This window comes from Ciconia boyciana, chromosome 2, assembly GCF_034638445.1.
Source record: "Ciconia boyciana chromosome 2, ASM3463844v1, whole genome shotgun sequence".
In the NCBI taxonomy this organism is placed as follows: domain Eukaryota; kingdom Metazoa; phylum Chordata; class Aves; order Ciconiiformes; family Ciconiidae; genus Ciconia; species Ciconia boyciana.
In genome coordinates this window covers 132,520,963-132,538,850 of record NC_132935.1, presented here as the reverse complement: position 1 = coordinate 132,538,850, position 17,888 = coordinate 132,520,963, and the positions used below count along the sequence as shown (strand labels likewise).

Below are 17,888 nucleotides of genomic sequence, written 5' to 3'. Positions count from 1 at the left end.
CGGTCACCCTGGCAATTCTAGGGACACACAGATCACTGCAATGTGCTAGGGCCTGGCCCATGCCTACTGGGCCCTGTTTAGCACTATTCAGAACTAAAAGAAGATCTGGATATGATGACAAAACAACAGGCACTGTGGCTACTCCAACCCCGGCAACCGGTACTGCAGCTGAACCAGAGGACCAGCCTGTGCCGGTATCAGTTGCCCCTGTACACAAGAAGAAATGTTGGAAGCGAAAGTCAGCTCCTTTAGTAAGGGATGATGAAAAAGCAGGGCCATCATGAGGAGAGGAGGAGGAAGAGGAAGAACTCGTAAAACGAGATGGAAACCACCTGATCCCTATCCCTGAGTGAGCTGGGAGATATGTGAAAAGATTTCAGCTGTTGTCCAGGCAAGCACATCGTCACCTGGCTGCTCCAATGCTGGGATAATGGGGCCAGTAGCCTGGAATTAGAGGGTAAGGAAGCCAAACAGCTGGGATGCCTTTCTAGGGAAGGGGCCATTGACAAAGCAATTGGAAAAGGAGCACAAGTCTTCAGCCTCTGGAGGTGTATGCTGTCAGGTATGAAGGAAAGATATCAAGGAAGACGTTATATATCGCCCAGGCACCTGGAGAGAGGTATCCAGTACCTGAGGGAATTAGCCGTGCTGGAGGTGGTTTATGATGACCTGAACAACAAGCAGTTATGCAAAGATCCAGATGAAGTCTGGTGCACAGGACCCATGTGGCGGAAGTTTGTATGGAGCGCACCAGCGTTGTATGCGAACTTGTTGGCAATACTCACTGGGAAAGATGAAGAGGCACCAACGGTGGATGAATTGGCTGGTCAGCTCCGGGAATATGAAGAAAGTGTCTCTTCCTCCCTTGTCTCAGCTGTGGAGAAACTGTCCCGGGAGGTCCAGCAACTCAAAGAGGATATGTCCTACTCTCCACCTGTATGGACCAGTATCTCAGCTATTAGGAGTCAGCATTCTTCTGCTCAAGAGAGAGGATATAGAGGGTACGCATCACAGGGCACCCTACGGTTTTACCTGTGTGACCATGGAGAGGACATGAGGAAATGGGATGGAAAACCTACCTTGACCCTAGAGGCACGGGTACATGAGTTGCAAGGAAAAACAATCATACAAGGGGGTTCTTCCAGGAAAATTGCTGCTCCGGTTTCCAGTAGGCAGTTCCCCAGACAGAGTAGAAGGGCTGATTTTAATGAAGGAACTACTGACTTGTATTTACAAGAAGCGGGTAATGAATACTATGACCAGGACTAGAGAGGCCCTGCCTCCAGCCAGGTGGAGGAAAGGGACAACTGGGTTTACTGGACTGTGTGGATTCGATGGCCTAGCACATCAGACCCACAGGAGTATAAGGCTGTAGTAGACACCAGTGCACAGTGTACCCTAATGCCATCAAACTATAAAGGGGCAGAACCCATCTGTATTTCTGGAGTGACTGGGGGATCCCAACAGCTAACTGTATTGGAGGCTGAAGTGAGCCTAACTGGGAATGAATGGCAAAAGCACCCCATTGTGACTGGCCCAGTGGCTCCGTGCATCCTTGGCATAGACTCCCTCAGGAGAGGGTATTTCAAGGACCCAAAAGGGTACTGGTGGGCTTTTGGTATAGCTGCCTTGGAGATGGAGGAAATTAAACAGCTGTCCACCTTGCCTGGTCTCTCAGAGGACCCTTCTGTTGTGGGGCTGCTGAGGGTCAAAGAACAACAGGTGCCAATTGCTACCACACGGTGCACTGGCGGTAATATCACACCAACCGAGACTCCCTGATTCCCATCCATAAGCTGATTCATTGACTGGAGAGCCAGGGAGTGATCAGTAAGCCTTGCTCAGGTGAGTGAGCGGCTGCATGGTGCTTAGTTACTGACTGGGGTTAAGCCACGACATTAATTTATTGAGCAATTTTCAAAAGCTTTTGCAGCATCTGTAATAGAACCTCAAATAAAAATATTTTTGTGTCTGCATTGATGCAGATCTAATTTAAATACTCCAGTGTTTTAGGTGGAAGTGATAATTAAACAAATACTTCACAATAACAGAGATCTGAAACAGGGCATGCATGAAATGTAAATATATGGGTGTGATGTATTAAAAGGGCATAGGTGTAGTTTTTGGAGTGGCTGCATCATAATGGGGCAATCAGATTTTGAAAGTGATGTGTTTGGATGCTTTCACTTAAAAAAGCATTCTGCTGTTGTTATGAAATAAGTCTGAGAATGTGTTAATACAGCTTTACTTCACTCGATATCAAAACCCTTCATCATAACATTCTTAATTGTTAGAATTTCTCAGTGTCTCCTACCCTTAAAGCTGTAGAAGGAGGTAGTGTTAAAAGCAGAGGTAGTATCTGGATGAAAGGTGCTTTCTGGTGAAATTCATTGCCTAAGCATTTTCACTGAAGCAAGAGAGGATCAAAACGAAAGTGCCAAAAACTGATTTGAAGCCTAGAATAATAGCAGTGGGACAAAATATACATGTAGTGTTTTGCACTTAAGGAAGAGGACAGTTTGTTCAGCTACAAATTTAAGGTTTGGAGGAGACAGGTTCAAAATGATCTTTTATATTCTTTTGTGACAGACCAGTAGATTGAGCTGACAGTATGATGTAACTGTGAGAAGGTCAAAATAGATCTCATGATCTATCTGTATCAGTAGAAAGGGAAGTATTAATGCTGTTGTGCCGGCACTCATGAGACTCTTGTCTGATATAATTTGCACAATTCTAACTGTCCATATTGAAAAAAGGTGCAGACTGGAAGAGGTACAGAGGAATTATGCCAGGCTTACTTCTTTCCCAGTCAACATAGGAGAGGAGAAATTGCCCTCTTTAGGGCAGAAAATTACCCTCTTTAGGTTACAAGAATGAAAACTGAGGCATTGTTTTCTAGCTATAAGTGATTTGGATTAAGAACAGGGGGCAGAAAGAATTGTTTAAGCTAAATTTCATATTAACCAAGATTAAGGAAACACCCCGGTATCTGAAGTGCGAATTTTTTTGATGATTTCCTACTGGTGTTCTGTTAAGCGATCAGGTGCTTTCAGATGGAAGGATGCAAGCACGCCTGAGATGCAAACTCCAGCGGAACCAACAAGATCTCTATTGATCAGATTCAGCATGCATCTCTGGAGGTGCAGTGTTGTTACTTTGCTCTGCAGTAGAGTATCCAGTTTTGTGCATTAGAAGTACCTTGTCTTGTTTGCAGACGTACCCAAACCACATTACAAAATAGCTCTGTGAGTATTGTTCTGAGCCATGACATTTACGCTGTAAGTAGAGTATCTTACAATGCTTGTGAATTTTAACTGTCTTCTGTGAAAATATGCCTGCATAGTGTGCCTAGATGAAAGTGCGAATGGTTGAAGAAACATGTTCATAACGGAACTCTTGAACCTCCCGTTTTGTTGCTGCTGGGGTGCCTGTTCTTAGAAGTGGGGCAGAACATAAAACCTGGAAGTTTCACAGCTCGCCTTTATCCACTCTGACAATGTTGGTTGGAGACCAGTAACAAGATGAAACCACATAGGACTTAAAGTGGAATTCTCCTCTCCCTTTGGAAGGGTGTTCACTATTTTTTCTTCAGGTCTAAATTTAGCACTTGTGTGAAGAAGGGATCTGATTTAGGAAGATCTCCTCATTGATTTCCAGTTGGCCTTAGGATAAAGTTATCAATGGGATAAAATTGTCTAGATGGTTCTGCATGAGTTCACCTCAACTTTCCCACCAAGAAAAGTGGTACAGTAAACGGAATTATTTTTGTGTTACACATAACTTGCTCCTGGGTATATAACTGTGGTCTTTACTTATGTTGTTAGTATTTTGTCAGTCAGTTATGCTGTCTCCAGGCTCTGTCACCCTGCAACAGATAAATAATTTTGAGTCCTGTGACAGAAATACAGAGATACAAAGCCTTGATTAATTTGGAAGGGTGCACGTTAGACCTGAAAAACTGAGATACAGAGAAAGGCATACTTCAAAAGCTGTACTCGCTCTGTTGCATCTGTTATGCTGGTATTTTGGACTTCATAAATACTGGCATTAATTGCCTGTGTATGTGACTGCAGAGAATATGTGTTTCTTCATCCAGCTGTTTCTTGCAAAATATGAGGAACGATGATTGATGTGATCCAGTAAGTTCAGCCTGTTGTATAAGTTGAGTGTAGTGCAGGATACGTCATGAAACTTGTTGAGTTTGTACTGAAAGTTTGGGTACAAAGTAGTATCTTAGACTGCATATCCACTGAATGCGTTTTGCCTTAATTTAAAAATCAGTTTTAAAATATCCTTTAGTACCTGAAGTACTAAAGTAGTTGAAGAGCTAAGGGAATACAGTCTTTATTCACCAAAATTGAAATTTCTCCTGGGGCATATGCTAGCATTCATTTAAAGTACAGTAGTCTTTGTGTGACATCAGTACATGCTTTCCTAACATCTGTAGCTGAAAAGTAAGAACACTACAATAAAAAGGAAATAATTCGGCCTTTTAAAAAGCTTTTGGGTGACTTGCTTTTACATGCTCCAGTTTGTGCTGTATGGTGGTTGAAGCTTTTGCATTAAGTTCCTTCTGTATTTCATTTCAAATGCAACTGCTGCTTGTAATTTGAGGCACAATACTGTTTTTAATTTCTCTCCTCTTGGAACACTTAGATTTTCTTCCTACAATGGGAGCTTTTACATATACAGCCCTACTTGTTCAATGTCTGGAATATTTGGTCTTCGTTTTTGTGCAGCTTGGCAGGTGCAGAGAAATGCTTATGTTTTGAAGTTTTTTCAAAGATCTCCTCAAATGTTATTTCTTTTAAATAGCAACATATGAACATTTGTAATAGCAAGAGGGAAAGTAGTGGTTTCCTTTAAGCTGTACTTTATCATACCTGTATAATATACAGTTTAGAGGGGAAATGGAACTGGTTTCAAAATTTGGCTCCGTAGTACTACCTTTTAGGAAGACTAATGCAAATAGGCAGCTAAAGCAAAAGCTTCATTATTTAGGGCAATGTGTAAAGTTTTCAGAAACTGTGGAAGTAAATTTATTTATTTGTTGGCAACTTGCAGTGGTGATGTTCAGATGTTCAGCAAAGATTTACTGTAGTTATTAAGTTTCTGATGAACGGTATTTAGAAGCTGTAAACCAGCATATTAGCAATTTAGTATCAATTCATAAAGTAATTATGTGGAGACATAGGTCTGCTTTTTCTTCTTTTTTTTAATGGTGTGAAAATTCTTACATTTAGCTCAAAATGACCGCTGACAGCATAGCTTTTTCAGTGTTGCTTGAGTTGCCCTGGAGAAGCGCAGGCATCTGTAACTGAGCTGATGGTGTTTATGGGTTTAAACTGGGGCCTTTTATATTACAACAAGAGTGGAGATTTCTGTCTTTCAGTATCAATATGAACTTTCAGTATTTATTTAAAGGTAACATTTACATGGTGTGAAAGAGTATATAGCAAAGTTCAAGAAGAGTAATAGTAGTGAGTGAAGCTTTCGATCTGAATGCAGGATGCCAGGAAATAATTACAGAATCACAGAATTGAAAGGGACTTCTTCAGATCATCTGGCCCAACCCTCCTGCTCAAACAGGATCAATTGGAGCAGGTTGTCCAGGAGCATGAGGTTGGATTAGAGGACCCTTGTGGGGACCCTTCCCACTTAAGTTAAGCTTTCATAACCTCATCCAATTATTTTCCTGAATGTACCCCTAGGAGGAAAATGTTTACTTTTTAGTAATCATTTAACTGATTACTCTTAAACAGTTGTATACGCTGTAATTCAGTAAGAAATGCTACTTTTTTAGTGGAGCATGAAGACTATTTAAGCAGAAAAATGGGAAAGTGAATTCTCTTTTTAAATAATTGCATCTCCTGAACCTTTCAGAAGGCATCTTAAGCCCTCCTGCCCCTTCCATCCAGTGTGGCACAAATACCATAATGAAGAAGCAAATTCATTAGGTGGCTCAAACTACAACAGAGGAATCACCATGCAGGTTTCTGCTGTCCTACCATTTGTTTGCTGCAGAGAACTTTCAACTGTGGGGTTAGACCTGTACAATTTAAACCATTATATGAGAACCTTCTCTCTGTCAGAAAAGACTTATTCAGCATATTTGTGTGTGTGCATGTGTATGCCTCCTCAGTTAATCATCTGTGCCTGAAGCTTGCATCAGTCTTTCTCTAATTAAAAAAAGAAAACTTGGGAATATTTAACACCTGTATAGGCTTATCTTCAAAGCATCAAGCTTAGTTAGTGAGCATCAAGTTAAGTTAATTGCCTTTGTACTTTACAATTGAGATCTTTTTCTCTACAATCCTTTAAGAAATAGAAGTCTAACACAATTTCCTCAGTACTGGATTTTAGTGTATCTCTTATGAATATCTTATTGTTGGTCATGATCTATATATCCAAATAAGACTTAACCTTTTAATTCAGCTGGTTTTGGAGATGTGATGCTTTGTTCCCGTTTTATCTTTGCTGAAATAATTTTAAAATAGTGCTTTTCTTTCCAAAAGATGCAGCTGTGAGGTCCATCTGTTCATCAGAAAATTTGTGCTTCATCTTTTTTTAGACAAACTTCACAGCCTGAAAGAAGTATGGCTACAGTGTTTGGGATGGGGAAGGGTTGTTCGTTCTTCCCCATAGCTTTTGTCACCTTCAGAGTCATGAAGAAAAATGGGCATGCAAGATATAGTTGAGCTAGGTTTGATAAGGGCAGGGACTGCTCGAGCTTCTATTTATAGTTATGCTAAAATAGGTCAATCTTGGCTTGCCAGGAGACTTAGAGAAAATGAAGTAAAAAAATTAGTAAACATTTCTAAGCATTTATGTTATTTCTTTTCAACATGCAGAAGTTCAGTAGGTAGAATTTGAATATCCAGGGGAGCATTCATTCTCAATTAGACTTTTCCTCCTTCCTTCCCTAATTCACTGCCATATATGCTGTTCATTTCTGCAGTCAGTAAAGTATGCATGCTGCAGACAACAGCTTCCTTCATTAAGCAGTCTTACTGTCTTTCTAGAGGAGGTCCACTGTATTTACTGAATGAGGAAGGGGTCCTGTTTAGAAAATGTGCCTACATGATGTTACAGTGGACTGCTGCCCAGAAATACTTGAGTTAAGGTGGCTATCAATAGGGCTGTAGCTGCATTGGCCCAACACTCCCTGCTTGGCAATTATTTCTCAAATAGCCTGGATAAAACCTCACACTGATGTAGATGCAAAGTCTGTGGATGCTTGAGAGCCCAGGTATTGTTGTACCCTGCCACAATAAGCAACGCAGGCATACCTTGCATGGGATTATGTAACTGATTTGTAGCCTAGCGTAGAGGAGCAGAGGGGCTAAGCTGCAATTGTACATCACTTTTATAGCACTTCTCTGGAGGTATTTCTAAATGTGATCTCTGCTCAGCGATACAGTTGCCGGCTGTGGCAAGGCAAACGTAACATTCTGTGTGCTCACTGCATAATGCTTTCCCAGAGACTTTTATCTTAAAACCTGGTTTCTGAAACTTACTCTAACAGTACTAACAGAGGGCTTTGTCGGTGTTTCATATATTCTTGGTCAATAGTCTGTTAATGGATGAACTTGTTTGTACTAGCTCAAAATGTTAACTTGTTCATAACTAACAAGTTCATAACTTGTCCTTTTCTCACACCTAGGCTGCCAAAAATGTTATAACTGGGAAGAGAAGTGGCCAATGCAAAATAACTTTTTTTTTGTTTTGCCTGCAGTGTGTTAAAGCATAAATCCATTTTTTTAAAAAACATGAATACAAATGGAAAAAATTTAAACAGCTGTCATTGGTTAAGGGCTGTATGAGTTACAAATGAATCTCCTTTTGTCTATGCATATTGGGTGTCTTGTGAAACTCTTCTTTTTGGATATGTCCCTCTTGAAAAGGTTTTAAATCACACAAGCAATTGTTTCCAAAGTTTATGTATGTGATGAGATTTTAATCTAACTTTCTCGACTTTGTGTGAAGCACCACTCTCACCAATAGTCCTTGAGGTATTTATTGTACCTTCCTATCCAGATGAGTAGGTCATGTGGAAATAAATATGCATACATTTATTTAAATATTTCATACATAATTTTCTTTTAATTCCTGTTAGTTTGTAAGCTTGGAGACTAATAAAATGAAATTGAGCTAAAAAAATCTGTGCCAGGTATTCACTCTGGAAAGCTTTAATTTTCCCCAGTGAGTGACACATTTGTCATCTGTCTGCAAATCTGGAAAATTTATTTAAATGTATGCTTCCTCTTTCCTTTACATAGAATTAATGTAGACAAGACTTAGGCACTGAAAGAAAGAGTAAAATCAAATTTGATAGAAGAGTCACAGTTGAGAGCTTGGTGCAAACCTGTCTTTTTCTTACAAATACAAGAAGAGAAGAGTTATCATAGTATCTTTTACTTCTATTTGATCTGAATATACTATTGTAAGGTACAGTATGTAGATTAAACCTTTGAAGCATCCTTTGGTTGTCTGAAGAGCTGTATGTGAATTAGGAGGAGTTAATTCTGGTTAGTAAATTTTGCATTCATAAGTAGGATTTCTGTATTTTTATGCCTCAGGATGCATGCTGTTTGCCACAGAGATCAATTAACATGTCCTCCCTCCCTGCCCCCCTTCCCTTTTTGATACGGGGTTCAAATGACAAACTAGTTTCTCTGAGTATGGGGTCATATGCATAGTAGGATTAAATTGTTCAATGCATGTGCACAGCAGACCAGTACGCTCCTGCTGAGTCTTGCTTGAGGCTTTAAACTTTCTGTGGTTATGAAGATGTTCTTTGAAAATTGACTGTGGAAATTAATTCTACATGTGTGTATGTTCCCTGTCACCAAAGCCAGGGGCTGGAGTGGAGGGTGTCCCATTGTAATCTCATTTTCTCGTAGGAGTCCCAGCTCAAACTCAGTTCTGTTGTCACTTTTTCCTAAGAATCCCTCTATTTCAACACCTTGCCTCAACTGAGAGCCTGTTTCTGCTGCTCAGTTCCTCCTGTTCTGTCTGGAGGCTGTTGTCAGTGTATGTTTCTTGTAATGTGTGTGTTCCTAGGCAGTTTTGTTAACCATTGTAGTCAACCATGCCTGTCTGATGCTGTCCTCACAAAAGCAAATCCTTTTCTGTTGTGATCAGAATTTAAAATTTTACCCAGATGGGTCTTTGAATATGGAAAAAGGCTTGTCTTCAGAGAGAGAAGGAGGTACGTGGTAGAGCTCTCAAAGTTAGTATGTTATTAGCAGTTTCCTCTAAAAGATGGGATGGGAGAGGCAAGAGAAACCCAATTAATTTTCCACTGAAGAAAAAGCACACATTTGCTTTTTATTGGACAGCGAAATATTCAACAATAAGGAGCACTCCAGACAACCTGGTTTATGCAGTTTGACTGCTTACCAGTTCACTGTAGTCCTTAGTTCTTGTATGCCTGACTTACATTTAAGTTCTACAGGTCTTCCCCCCTCCTCCCCCGCCACGAGTAACCTCTAGCAACATTTCAAGGGCAGATTTGCCAGAGGAGAGATGGGAGGCTCAAAAGGTGATTTTTGATAGGGTATTTAGATTTGATAGTTTCTAAACGCCTTAGTTCCATCTGTTTCTTGCTTGATACAACCTAATCTTTTAAGTAAAACTTTCCTACGTGAGAACTTACATCTTCAGCTTCCATTTCTGCTGCTCAAATATAAGATACTTTTCTAAAAGAGCTAAGGTGGCTTTGCCCCGGGAAAGAAAAAAGTGAAATTGTTTTAAAGACTGCTACTTGAAATTCCATGTGTATCTACATTATTCTGAAAGATCATTATAATTAAGTCTGGAAACAACATATCTCCTGCTGCTTGTATTTTAATCAGATTTTTTTCCCCAGAAATGAATAAACAAAAGCCTGTTGAATAGATACATAAAAAGAGGGTCTATAATACATTTACCAAAGTGTCTTCCCCTCCCCCCCCCCCCCTTAAATTGTCTTTGGATAAGTCAAATTGTTTGAAAGTACACGTATGAATATCTAAGGCGTATGTAGGTCAATATGTTGCTTTGACTTTCAAAGCTATTTTCACATGTGAGCAAATATTAGCATTTCACCTTAAACAAGAGCTTCATTTGAAGCTGGCCCATGACTTACATAATAAATTTAAACCAGTGAAATTAAAGTGCTCAGTCTAGTTTGTCACAAAAAGTACCCATGTATTGTTGTCTATTCTTTTTAAATAAACCAGCTGACATAATTCCTGTTTATTTAAATGTTCTTTAAATAAACAGGAAGATGCTCTTGATGACTTTTTGAAAAATAACATTTGGTCATGTTCTGATTTTTTTTGCCAGGTGAATGTAAAGCAGTGAAACATTGTGAAGCATATAAACATTGCTCTAGTTTCTAGTTAACATGTACTAGGTAACAGGTGCAAAGACTTTGTTGAAGCTTCTTAAAGCTTTTGTGATCTTTCTCATGCTAAAAATTTTTTACTTAACCTTGTAGCTGGTTCAAATAAAGGGGTACTTAATAGTATTATGTTTTTTAATTCAACTACTTAGATCTTCCCTTTAAGATGGGGAACTAGCTACACTGAGGCAATATAGAGACCCACATTGTGTTCAAACATAAACAATCTAGGGTGAATAAAGGTGCCTTATCCCAGCTTACTTATGCCTGCCTTTTTGTTTTTCTTTCTGATATTGAAGCAACACTATTTATACCTAAGAAGACTCTTGCTATGATGGCTGTGCCATGAGAGAAGGCAACCGTCAGATGCACAGCAATAGGAAGCTATTTCTGAAAACAGCTGGTTTTGGTTTTGATCACCTGGGATGCAAGTCTGCCTTTGTGAATTTTTTGAACTCTGCATGTTGGTAAAGGTGTCTGCTGCTTTCCAAGAATGCTAAAATATACTTAAGCAGTTTTGATGCTAGAATTTGTGAAACTTTTAATAAATAAAATATTCATTTGAAAATATCCTGTCTAGCTGCACAAAGCTTGAAAGTCATTCTGGTGAAATTTAATGTTGCTTTCAACAGTTTCTCCTTGATGATAAAGTTTTTATGTAGGGATTTTATTTTTTAATTTGATCATTCTAAGATAGGCAGATTTCTGAAAGAGTTATATAAGAAACAGCTTATTAACATGGAGATATATAAGGAATGTCTTTATTATGCATGCCTCTGTCAGCACCAAGTGCTGGAATTGCAACTGGTAGTTGAGATACATGCTTTGACCTGAAGGAAGCTTTACATTTTTACTCAGATTATTTATAAGAACAAAAGCGCTAACCTGAAGTCCCTTAAAAACAGTTTACATAACTGTTAAGAATGTAAAGGAAGCTTATTATTATAGCACCTGCAGTATTTATGCAGCACCTAATAGTACACTGCATAAATTGGCTAGAAACATCTGTCTACTTCTGCAAATACTATAGCTTGCATAACTTCATTAAAAGTCATGAATCTATAACTGGGAATTGAAAAAATGTGAAACAAGGCAGTTGTATCTGCAGCTGAACTAGTCAAGATATAGGACATACCTAGTCTGAGGAAAATGTGGACTATTTACAGGTTGATTTGGTGACTTTACGTAATGTGTGATTGCTAGCAGCACTTTGTCTGTTATAAAGTAGAAATAATATTGCTTCAAAATCTGAAAGCATAAAGTAAGTGTCATTCTCCCTCCTACTCATGGTTTCATGGAAGAGTCACTTTTTGAAAGCGAGAAGTATGGTTAAAACATATTTTTAAAAAATGCAGTCTTTTGACATACACTGCTGAAGTTAAAATGTGGCACACGATGATTTGATTGTTGAAAAGTCAGTTCCACTTGACAGAAAGAATGGCCGGAGAATTTTTTCTTGGGATGGAATTTTCTAGGAAGAATTGAAATTAGAAAGTAGGTGTTGAGAAATGCTGTTTGTTCTGTTACTGTGTAGTGTTTCATAATAGTGTTCATTATAAAGCAATGAGGAAAGTTAAGGGTAAATTCCTGTGTGGGAGAAAGGGCTTTCTAAGTCTCTTGATATATGCTGCTATGCAACATGCAGAGCATTGCAGTACACAGTGGTTGTTCTAATGCTTTTTAGCTTGTTGGGGATCTTAACAGAAGATTTTTTTTTTAGTATACCTGGATGTGTCTGTTTGAGCATGCACATACAACTCGGCAGGAGTTTAAAAGAATGCAGTTAAAAACAAGAACAGTATAGGTTATTCACTACTAAGATAATACTACAAGATAAGAATATTTAGTCATATGTTGGAAAACAGGAAAAGAATGACCATTTACCTTGCGAAGGACATCATAACTGTCTCCAGGAGTGCCCCCTTTTTTGCTCAGCCTGAACTGGCACATGTTCATCTCTGCAAGCTCGGGGCTAGTTGCTGTAATCCCCGCTAAGGGCTGCTGCACATGCACCCCGATGTGCAAGAACTCTGTAATATGTGAACATACTGAACCTGTTGTCTAACATAAAAGATCTGGTTTGTTCAATTTTATCTTAAATGACAGGGTTGAAGCACACAGTTACAAAATAAATTCTCATCACTCACCTTAATGACTTCACGGGACAGGACATCTGGGATGGTGGGATTTTCTGACTTTTTCTTGGGCACCATTGTTCACTTTCACCCAAGTTGCTGCAGTTCTCTCTGTGAGTCTGTAGATAGCCAGGAGAATCTCCACTAAGGGTGCTGGGCAGGCACGATACGTTTCACATTGTAGGATATACTTCCCATTGTAGTGTGTTGTGGTGCCGGGTAGGCATTGGCATCTTCACCATCTACACTTAGTGCTGGAGTGCAAAAGTTGGAACTGGTTATAAAGTCAGAACTGGTTGTAAAGTACTGCTGGGGATGGACACAAGTGTTCCCAAGGTAAGAGCTGCCTTGGAAGCAAATTTTTTGTTAAAAAAAATTGGTTTGGAACTATGTGTTCATTTTAACAACAGTGATATCTGCGTATACAAGCATTGTAAAACTTGTATTTGGTTGGTGTATGTGTGAGGGCTGAAAACTTCCTCTGAAAGGAAGATTAAATGAAGAGTCATGAATGAGTTACTTTTATTGTATTTGGAAGATTATGCATGCCTTATACATAGTTTATATTTGTTTGTTTTTTTCAGTCTTTAAGTAGTAGTGAATCTTGAAAGGAATGTGCTGGGTGTGGATTTAAGTTGATTGTGATGATTAGGATTTGGATAGATCCTTTATTTCCACCTTTCAAACAACGAAAAAAAAAAAAGTCCTTTTTCCATTCCGTCTGCTTGCTCTCAGTAGATGTAGTTGGCTGCTTAACATCTCTAAAGGCCATATTGTGGTGTTTCCCAGAGCATTTGCTATTTATGCAAGCCTGTTTTGGTCAGTACTTACTTTTTGTTTTTGTTTTGTCAGCAGCCATGCAGCAGGTCCTGGATAACCTTACTGATCTGCCGACATCGACAGGCGCTGAAGAAATAGACCTGATTTTTCTTAAAGGCATTATGGAAAACCCTATTGTAAGATCACTTGCTAAGGTATTTAAACTTGCTGCTCTGAGTAGAATCTGGGAATATTTTAACTCTTAAATTATTGTGTGAACATTGAGTATGGATTGAGGTATTAACAATGGCTTTTATGTGCAATATGTCTTATTAAAAGACTTGAAGGAGTTCTTGAAGGTGAAGGTTTGGTATAATGTAATTTCTGTGCACGCTGATTTATTGTTATATGGACGAATCTAGAGGAAGAAGAAAAATTCAGAGACTCCAGAAATAATGTGGTAAAATTATTTATGAAGAAAATGTCAAAATACTTGAAATTAGAAGCAGTTGGTTTTCATATAGTCTCGTGACCACTGTTGTGTGCAAAACCCATATGCCTTCTGACGTTTAGCATTTTTGCCAAAGATGAAAAGTGAGAGCAATAAACTTCTTTCCCCCATGGCATAAACAAGTTTTGTTTTTGTCTTTGGCTCAAAACAACTTTCTGATCAGTCCAGTGAAATATTGTCTTCATGCCCTTTCCTGGATCTCAAGAGCAATACTGGGACCTTTGATTGTCAGCTCTCTGAGACATGGGCTATCCTTAGTTTTGGTCTTGCATTATGGAAATATTTTATTTATAGATGGTATGTATTTGTAAATATGTAAGGTGATATTTACAAAAAGAATCTTTGGATTCTGCAGTTAAAATGTAGTAGGAGATGCAGTCAATATTGCACAGCACTTATATTCTTTCTTAATCTTACTTCATAAAAATAAGCTCCTTTCATGAGGAAAAAAGTGAACTTAAATGTAGCTGTCTCTAATATGAATAGACATCTGAAAGCAATGCCCTCTGGGCAGGCATGAAATACTCTGTAAAGCTAAAGGATTGTTGTGCAGGGATTTTGCTCAGTATAAAAATCTGGAAAGGAAAGCTTCTCATAAGAATTCATATAAGAATTTACTTCTGTTTAGCTGTTCAAAAAAATTGGTTGTAAGTAGAAGACATTGCATAGTAATAAACTTAGAAATAATGGAGGCGTCTCATCTGCTAGTGAGATGACTGCAGAGGGAGAGATTTGTGTACTAAATTTACTAGAGTAAGTAAAAGCATTTTCTCACTTAGAGTTGTTTCCAACTTCAATATCTGCTGCATACGTCATCTTTAATTTAATATTTATAATGAAGAAAATGTTCATTGCAAAGCATTTTTTTCTTATCAAGAATTTGTGTTTTAATGGCCAATTACAGTTATGTGGAATTTAATGAGTAGCAGATGTAAAAAAAGTGCTTGTAATGGAAACAGACTCTTAACTATAAACTTGCTTTATCTAGAATGCTGAAAGGTTTTAATTGTGTTCATATGGCATGACCTCACTCATATTTTCTTTTGTAATTATTTCGGAATTAAACCCAAAAACTCAGTCCTAACCAGCAGAGCTAAATAAGGACAAGATCAAAATGACAACACATTTCATGAAGTATATGTAGTTCATGTATATCCATTTGTCTCTAAAAATATATGAAACTTGTTTTTCTATTAGAAGAGCTAGTTTTAACAGCATCGGCAATTCTCAGGACCCTTAGATGGTCAGATTATTTAAGCAGATTCATTTCAGACCAGGCCAGAAATGTAAAAATTTTTTCATTTTCCTTTATTAGTGAGTTATTAAGACTAATCATTATGTAAAGTATCCCAAAAAGGACAAAAAGAAACTTAGGGAAATGTGCCATGAGCCATACAAGCTTATTTTTTCTTTTCAGTCCTTAAAAAATAGAAGGCAAGCAATAAGCATAGTAGTTAGTTTATAGTATTTTGCAATGCAAAGTTTGGCTAATCTTTTAAAATTGCGTTAAGTTCATTTCACACTTTCTCTGTCTAGAATAAAGGCATCAAGGTAGAAATTACAGATCTTTTTTCAGATAGGGTTCTTTTACTCTACCTTTCCATTCTTCAGTGGGTGGTAGGGGAAAGGGGAAGTAGCTGTAATCACTGTAAAATGCATTTTCCTGTCATTTACTGATGTTTATGCTCAATCCTAACTAGCCTTTATAATTGTTATGCTTTTTTGAAAACAGTTGTTGAATTTGGAACATGTATGAATTTTACTCACTTTTGCTACTGAACTGTCTTATCAAAATTCTCTTCTCCCGGATTGTTAACTATTCTTTTGAACCTCAAAACCATATCTTCTTTTCTGCAATCCAGCTGTTGCCTTTAGTATTGTAGCATAGCCTACAGCATACCAGGTGAATGCCTAACCCAGACCAAGGAAACATTTTAGGAGTAATCTATAAACGTTGAGTTCAGTATTTAGGATGTCAGATTGTTGGAGGCAAAAGCCTTACTATTTCAACATTTGGCAATTATATTAAATATCGACTGAATCAAAAGACTCATTTCAGTATCGCTATTTCTGAAATGATGAACTGAAAAAAAAATTGTAATATTTTAAGTTAGCTATTCCTTTTGTTTTCTCCTCCCCCCCCTTTTTTTTTTCTAATTATTCATACCACTCCATATCCTGCTACTCCCCAACATATTACAGGATCAGAGGTTGTTGACTGATAAACTTTCTGTTTCCTGGTATATACATGGCCTTGATTTTGGAGTGAAGGGTGAGGATATTTGTATTTAGATTATATTCTGTGTTAGTGGTAGTATTTTAAAGAAAAAGAGTGAGAAGGAAGGTAACCCATATTCTCTAATCCTATAAAGGTTTTGCAGTTGGAGTATATTTAAAAGTCAATAGATTTGTATTTTTACTTGCTGTAAAAGAAGTAAAATTTAAAAGAAGGATATTGTTTACTATACGTATTACGGACAAAATAGCACTCCCTCATTAAGGAGAATGTGTGTAGGTGCCAAGCTTCCTATGACTTTGTAATCATGGTCATTTGGTTTGTGCGTGTTGGTGTTGGGGAATGTTTGAAATGTCTTTCTCTATGTTAAGTTAGCCTTTCCAGTGTTTGATCATCAGTCCTGCAGAAATACCATTTTATAGATATGAAGTAGAATTTAATACGCAGATGATTTCAGAAAACAAAGTTTTCTGGTTTTAGCAAAATTTTATTTTAACATCTGTTTTAAAGCACTAATAAGAAAGTAGATGTGTTGTGCATACCTTCAAATTATATATATGGGAAGTATATATAGATGACTCACAAATATATCTGTTATTTTTTGTGTTTTTACATGCCAAAGCGATTGTTCTTTTTTGACCTTCTTGTTGCTACAGTGTTGTAAATAACTCTTAATTGAGTGTGGTGAGAATCTTAGTTATTTTTGGCCTCCTCTTATTCCCTCATTTTATAATACAGCACTGCCTGTAATAAATAAGTGAAGCATTTGGATTTATGAGATGTTTCTCTTGCAGCTCAAAGCTCCTACCTTTCAGTGCGTTTACGTGTGTGCAGTGTTTAGGAAAGGGTTACGTCTGCAGCAATAGTTCTAGAAAGAGATGAAAAGTTATCACAGAATGGTTGAGGTTGGAAGGTACCTCTGGAGGGCATCTGGTCCAAGCCCCTGCTCAAGCAGGGTTACCTGGAGATGGTTGCCCAGGACCATGTCCAGATGGCTTTTGAATATCTCCAAGGAGGGAGATTCCAGCCTCTCTGGGCAAAATGTGCCAGTGCTCAGTCAGCCTCACAATAAAAAAGTGTTTCCTTATGTTTAGACAGAGCCTCCTGTGTTTCAGTTTGTGCCCATTGCTTCTGCTCCTGTCACTGGGCACCACTGAAAAGAGCCTGGCTCCGTCCTCTTTGCACCCTCCCTTCAGGTATTTATACACATTGATGAGATCGCCCCGAGCCTTCTCCAGGCTGAACAGTCCCATCTCTCTCAGCCTTTCCTCAAATGTGAGGTGCTCCAGTCCCTTCATCGTCTTTGTGGCCCTTTGCTGGACTCTCTCCAGTATGTCCAGAACTGTACACAGTATTCCAGGTGTGGCCTCACTAGTGCTGAATAGAGCTTGACCTTCTGGCAACACTCTTCTTAATGCAGCCCAGCATACTGTTAGCAGCCTCTGCCACAGATTTTTCTTTAGAATTTCCTTTTTTTATGCAGACTTTTCTTTAGAATTTTCTGTTCTGAAGGTGTTTGAATGAGAGGAGCCCGAGGTAAATGCTTCTCTTGCAGACTTTATTTTTTTCTGAGCAGATCCCATAGTTCCTTTTTTGTCCTTTTTCTAGAAGGTGTACTTGTACTGGATTCTGAAGCAGAAAACATCTGAGGCGCTATACTGTTCAGAGAGGACTGTTTGGTGTATATAGCATAGAGGTTATGGGAAAGAGGGACATACAAGCATGTCTGACAGGTGCTGCTTATAAAGTTTGTTGGGTCATGTAGTTAAGCATGCAAAATCCTTCAGCAGTTATAAAGATAATCTATACAGATTATACTATATATAATTTTTCTGGCTTTCCTGCTAAAAGTTGCACCAA

General features: G+C 38.3%; 1 protein-coding gene across 5 annotated transcripts in view; it reads left to right on the top strand.

The window, feature by feature from the left end:
* Window positions 1-17,888, top strand: part of PALS2 (protein associated with LIN7 2, MAGUK p55 family member) — a 61,530-nt gene that overhangs the window by 22,303 nt on the left and 21,339 nt on the right. For 2 of the 5 annotated variants that reach the window (XM_072854123.1, XM_072854125.1), the window contains exon 2: window positions 13,378-13,496. In XM_072854123.1, the coding sequence (XP_072710224.1) occupies window positions 13,380-13,496 (117 nt within the window). In that variant the 5' untranslated portion in view covers window positions 13,378-13,379. Of the gene's footprint in view, window positions 1-13,374; window positions 13,497-17,888 lie in introns of all 5 variants that reach the window. The other 3 variants (XM_072854122.1, XM_072854124.1, XM_072854126.1) reach the window with 2 other exon arrangements.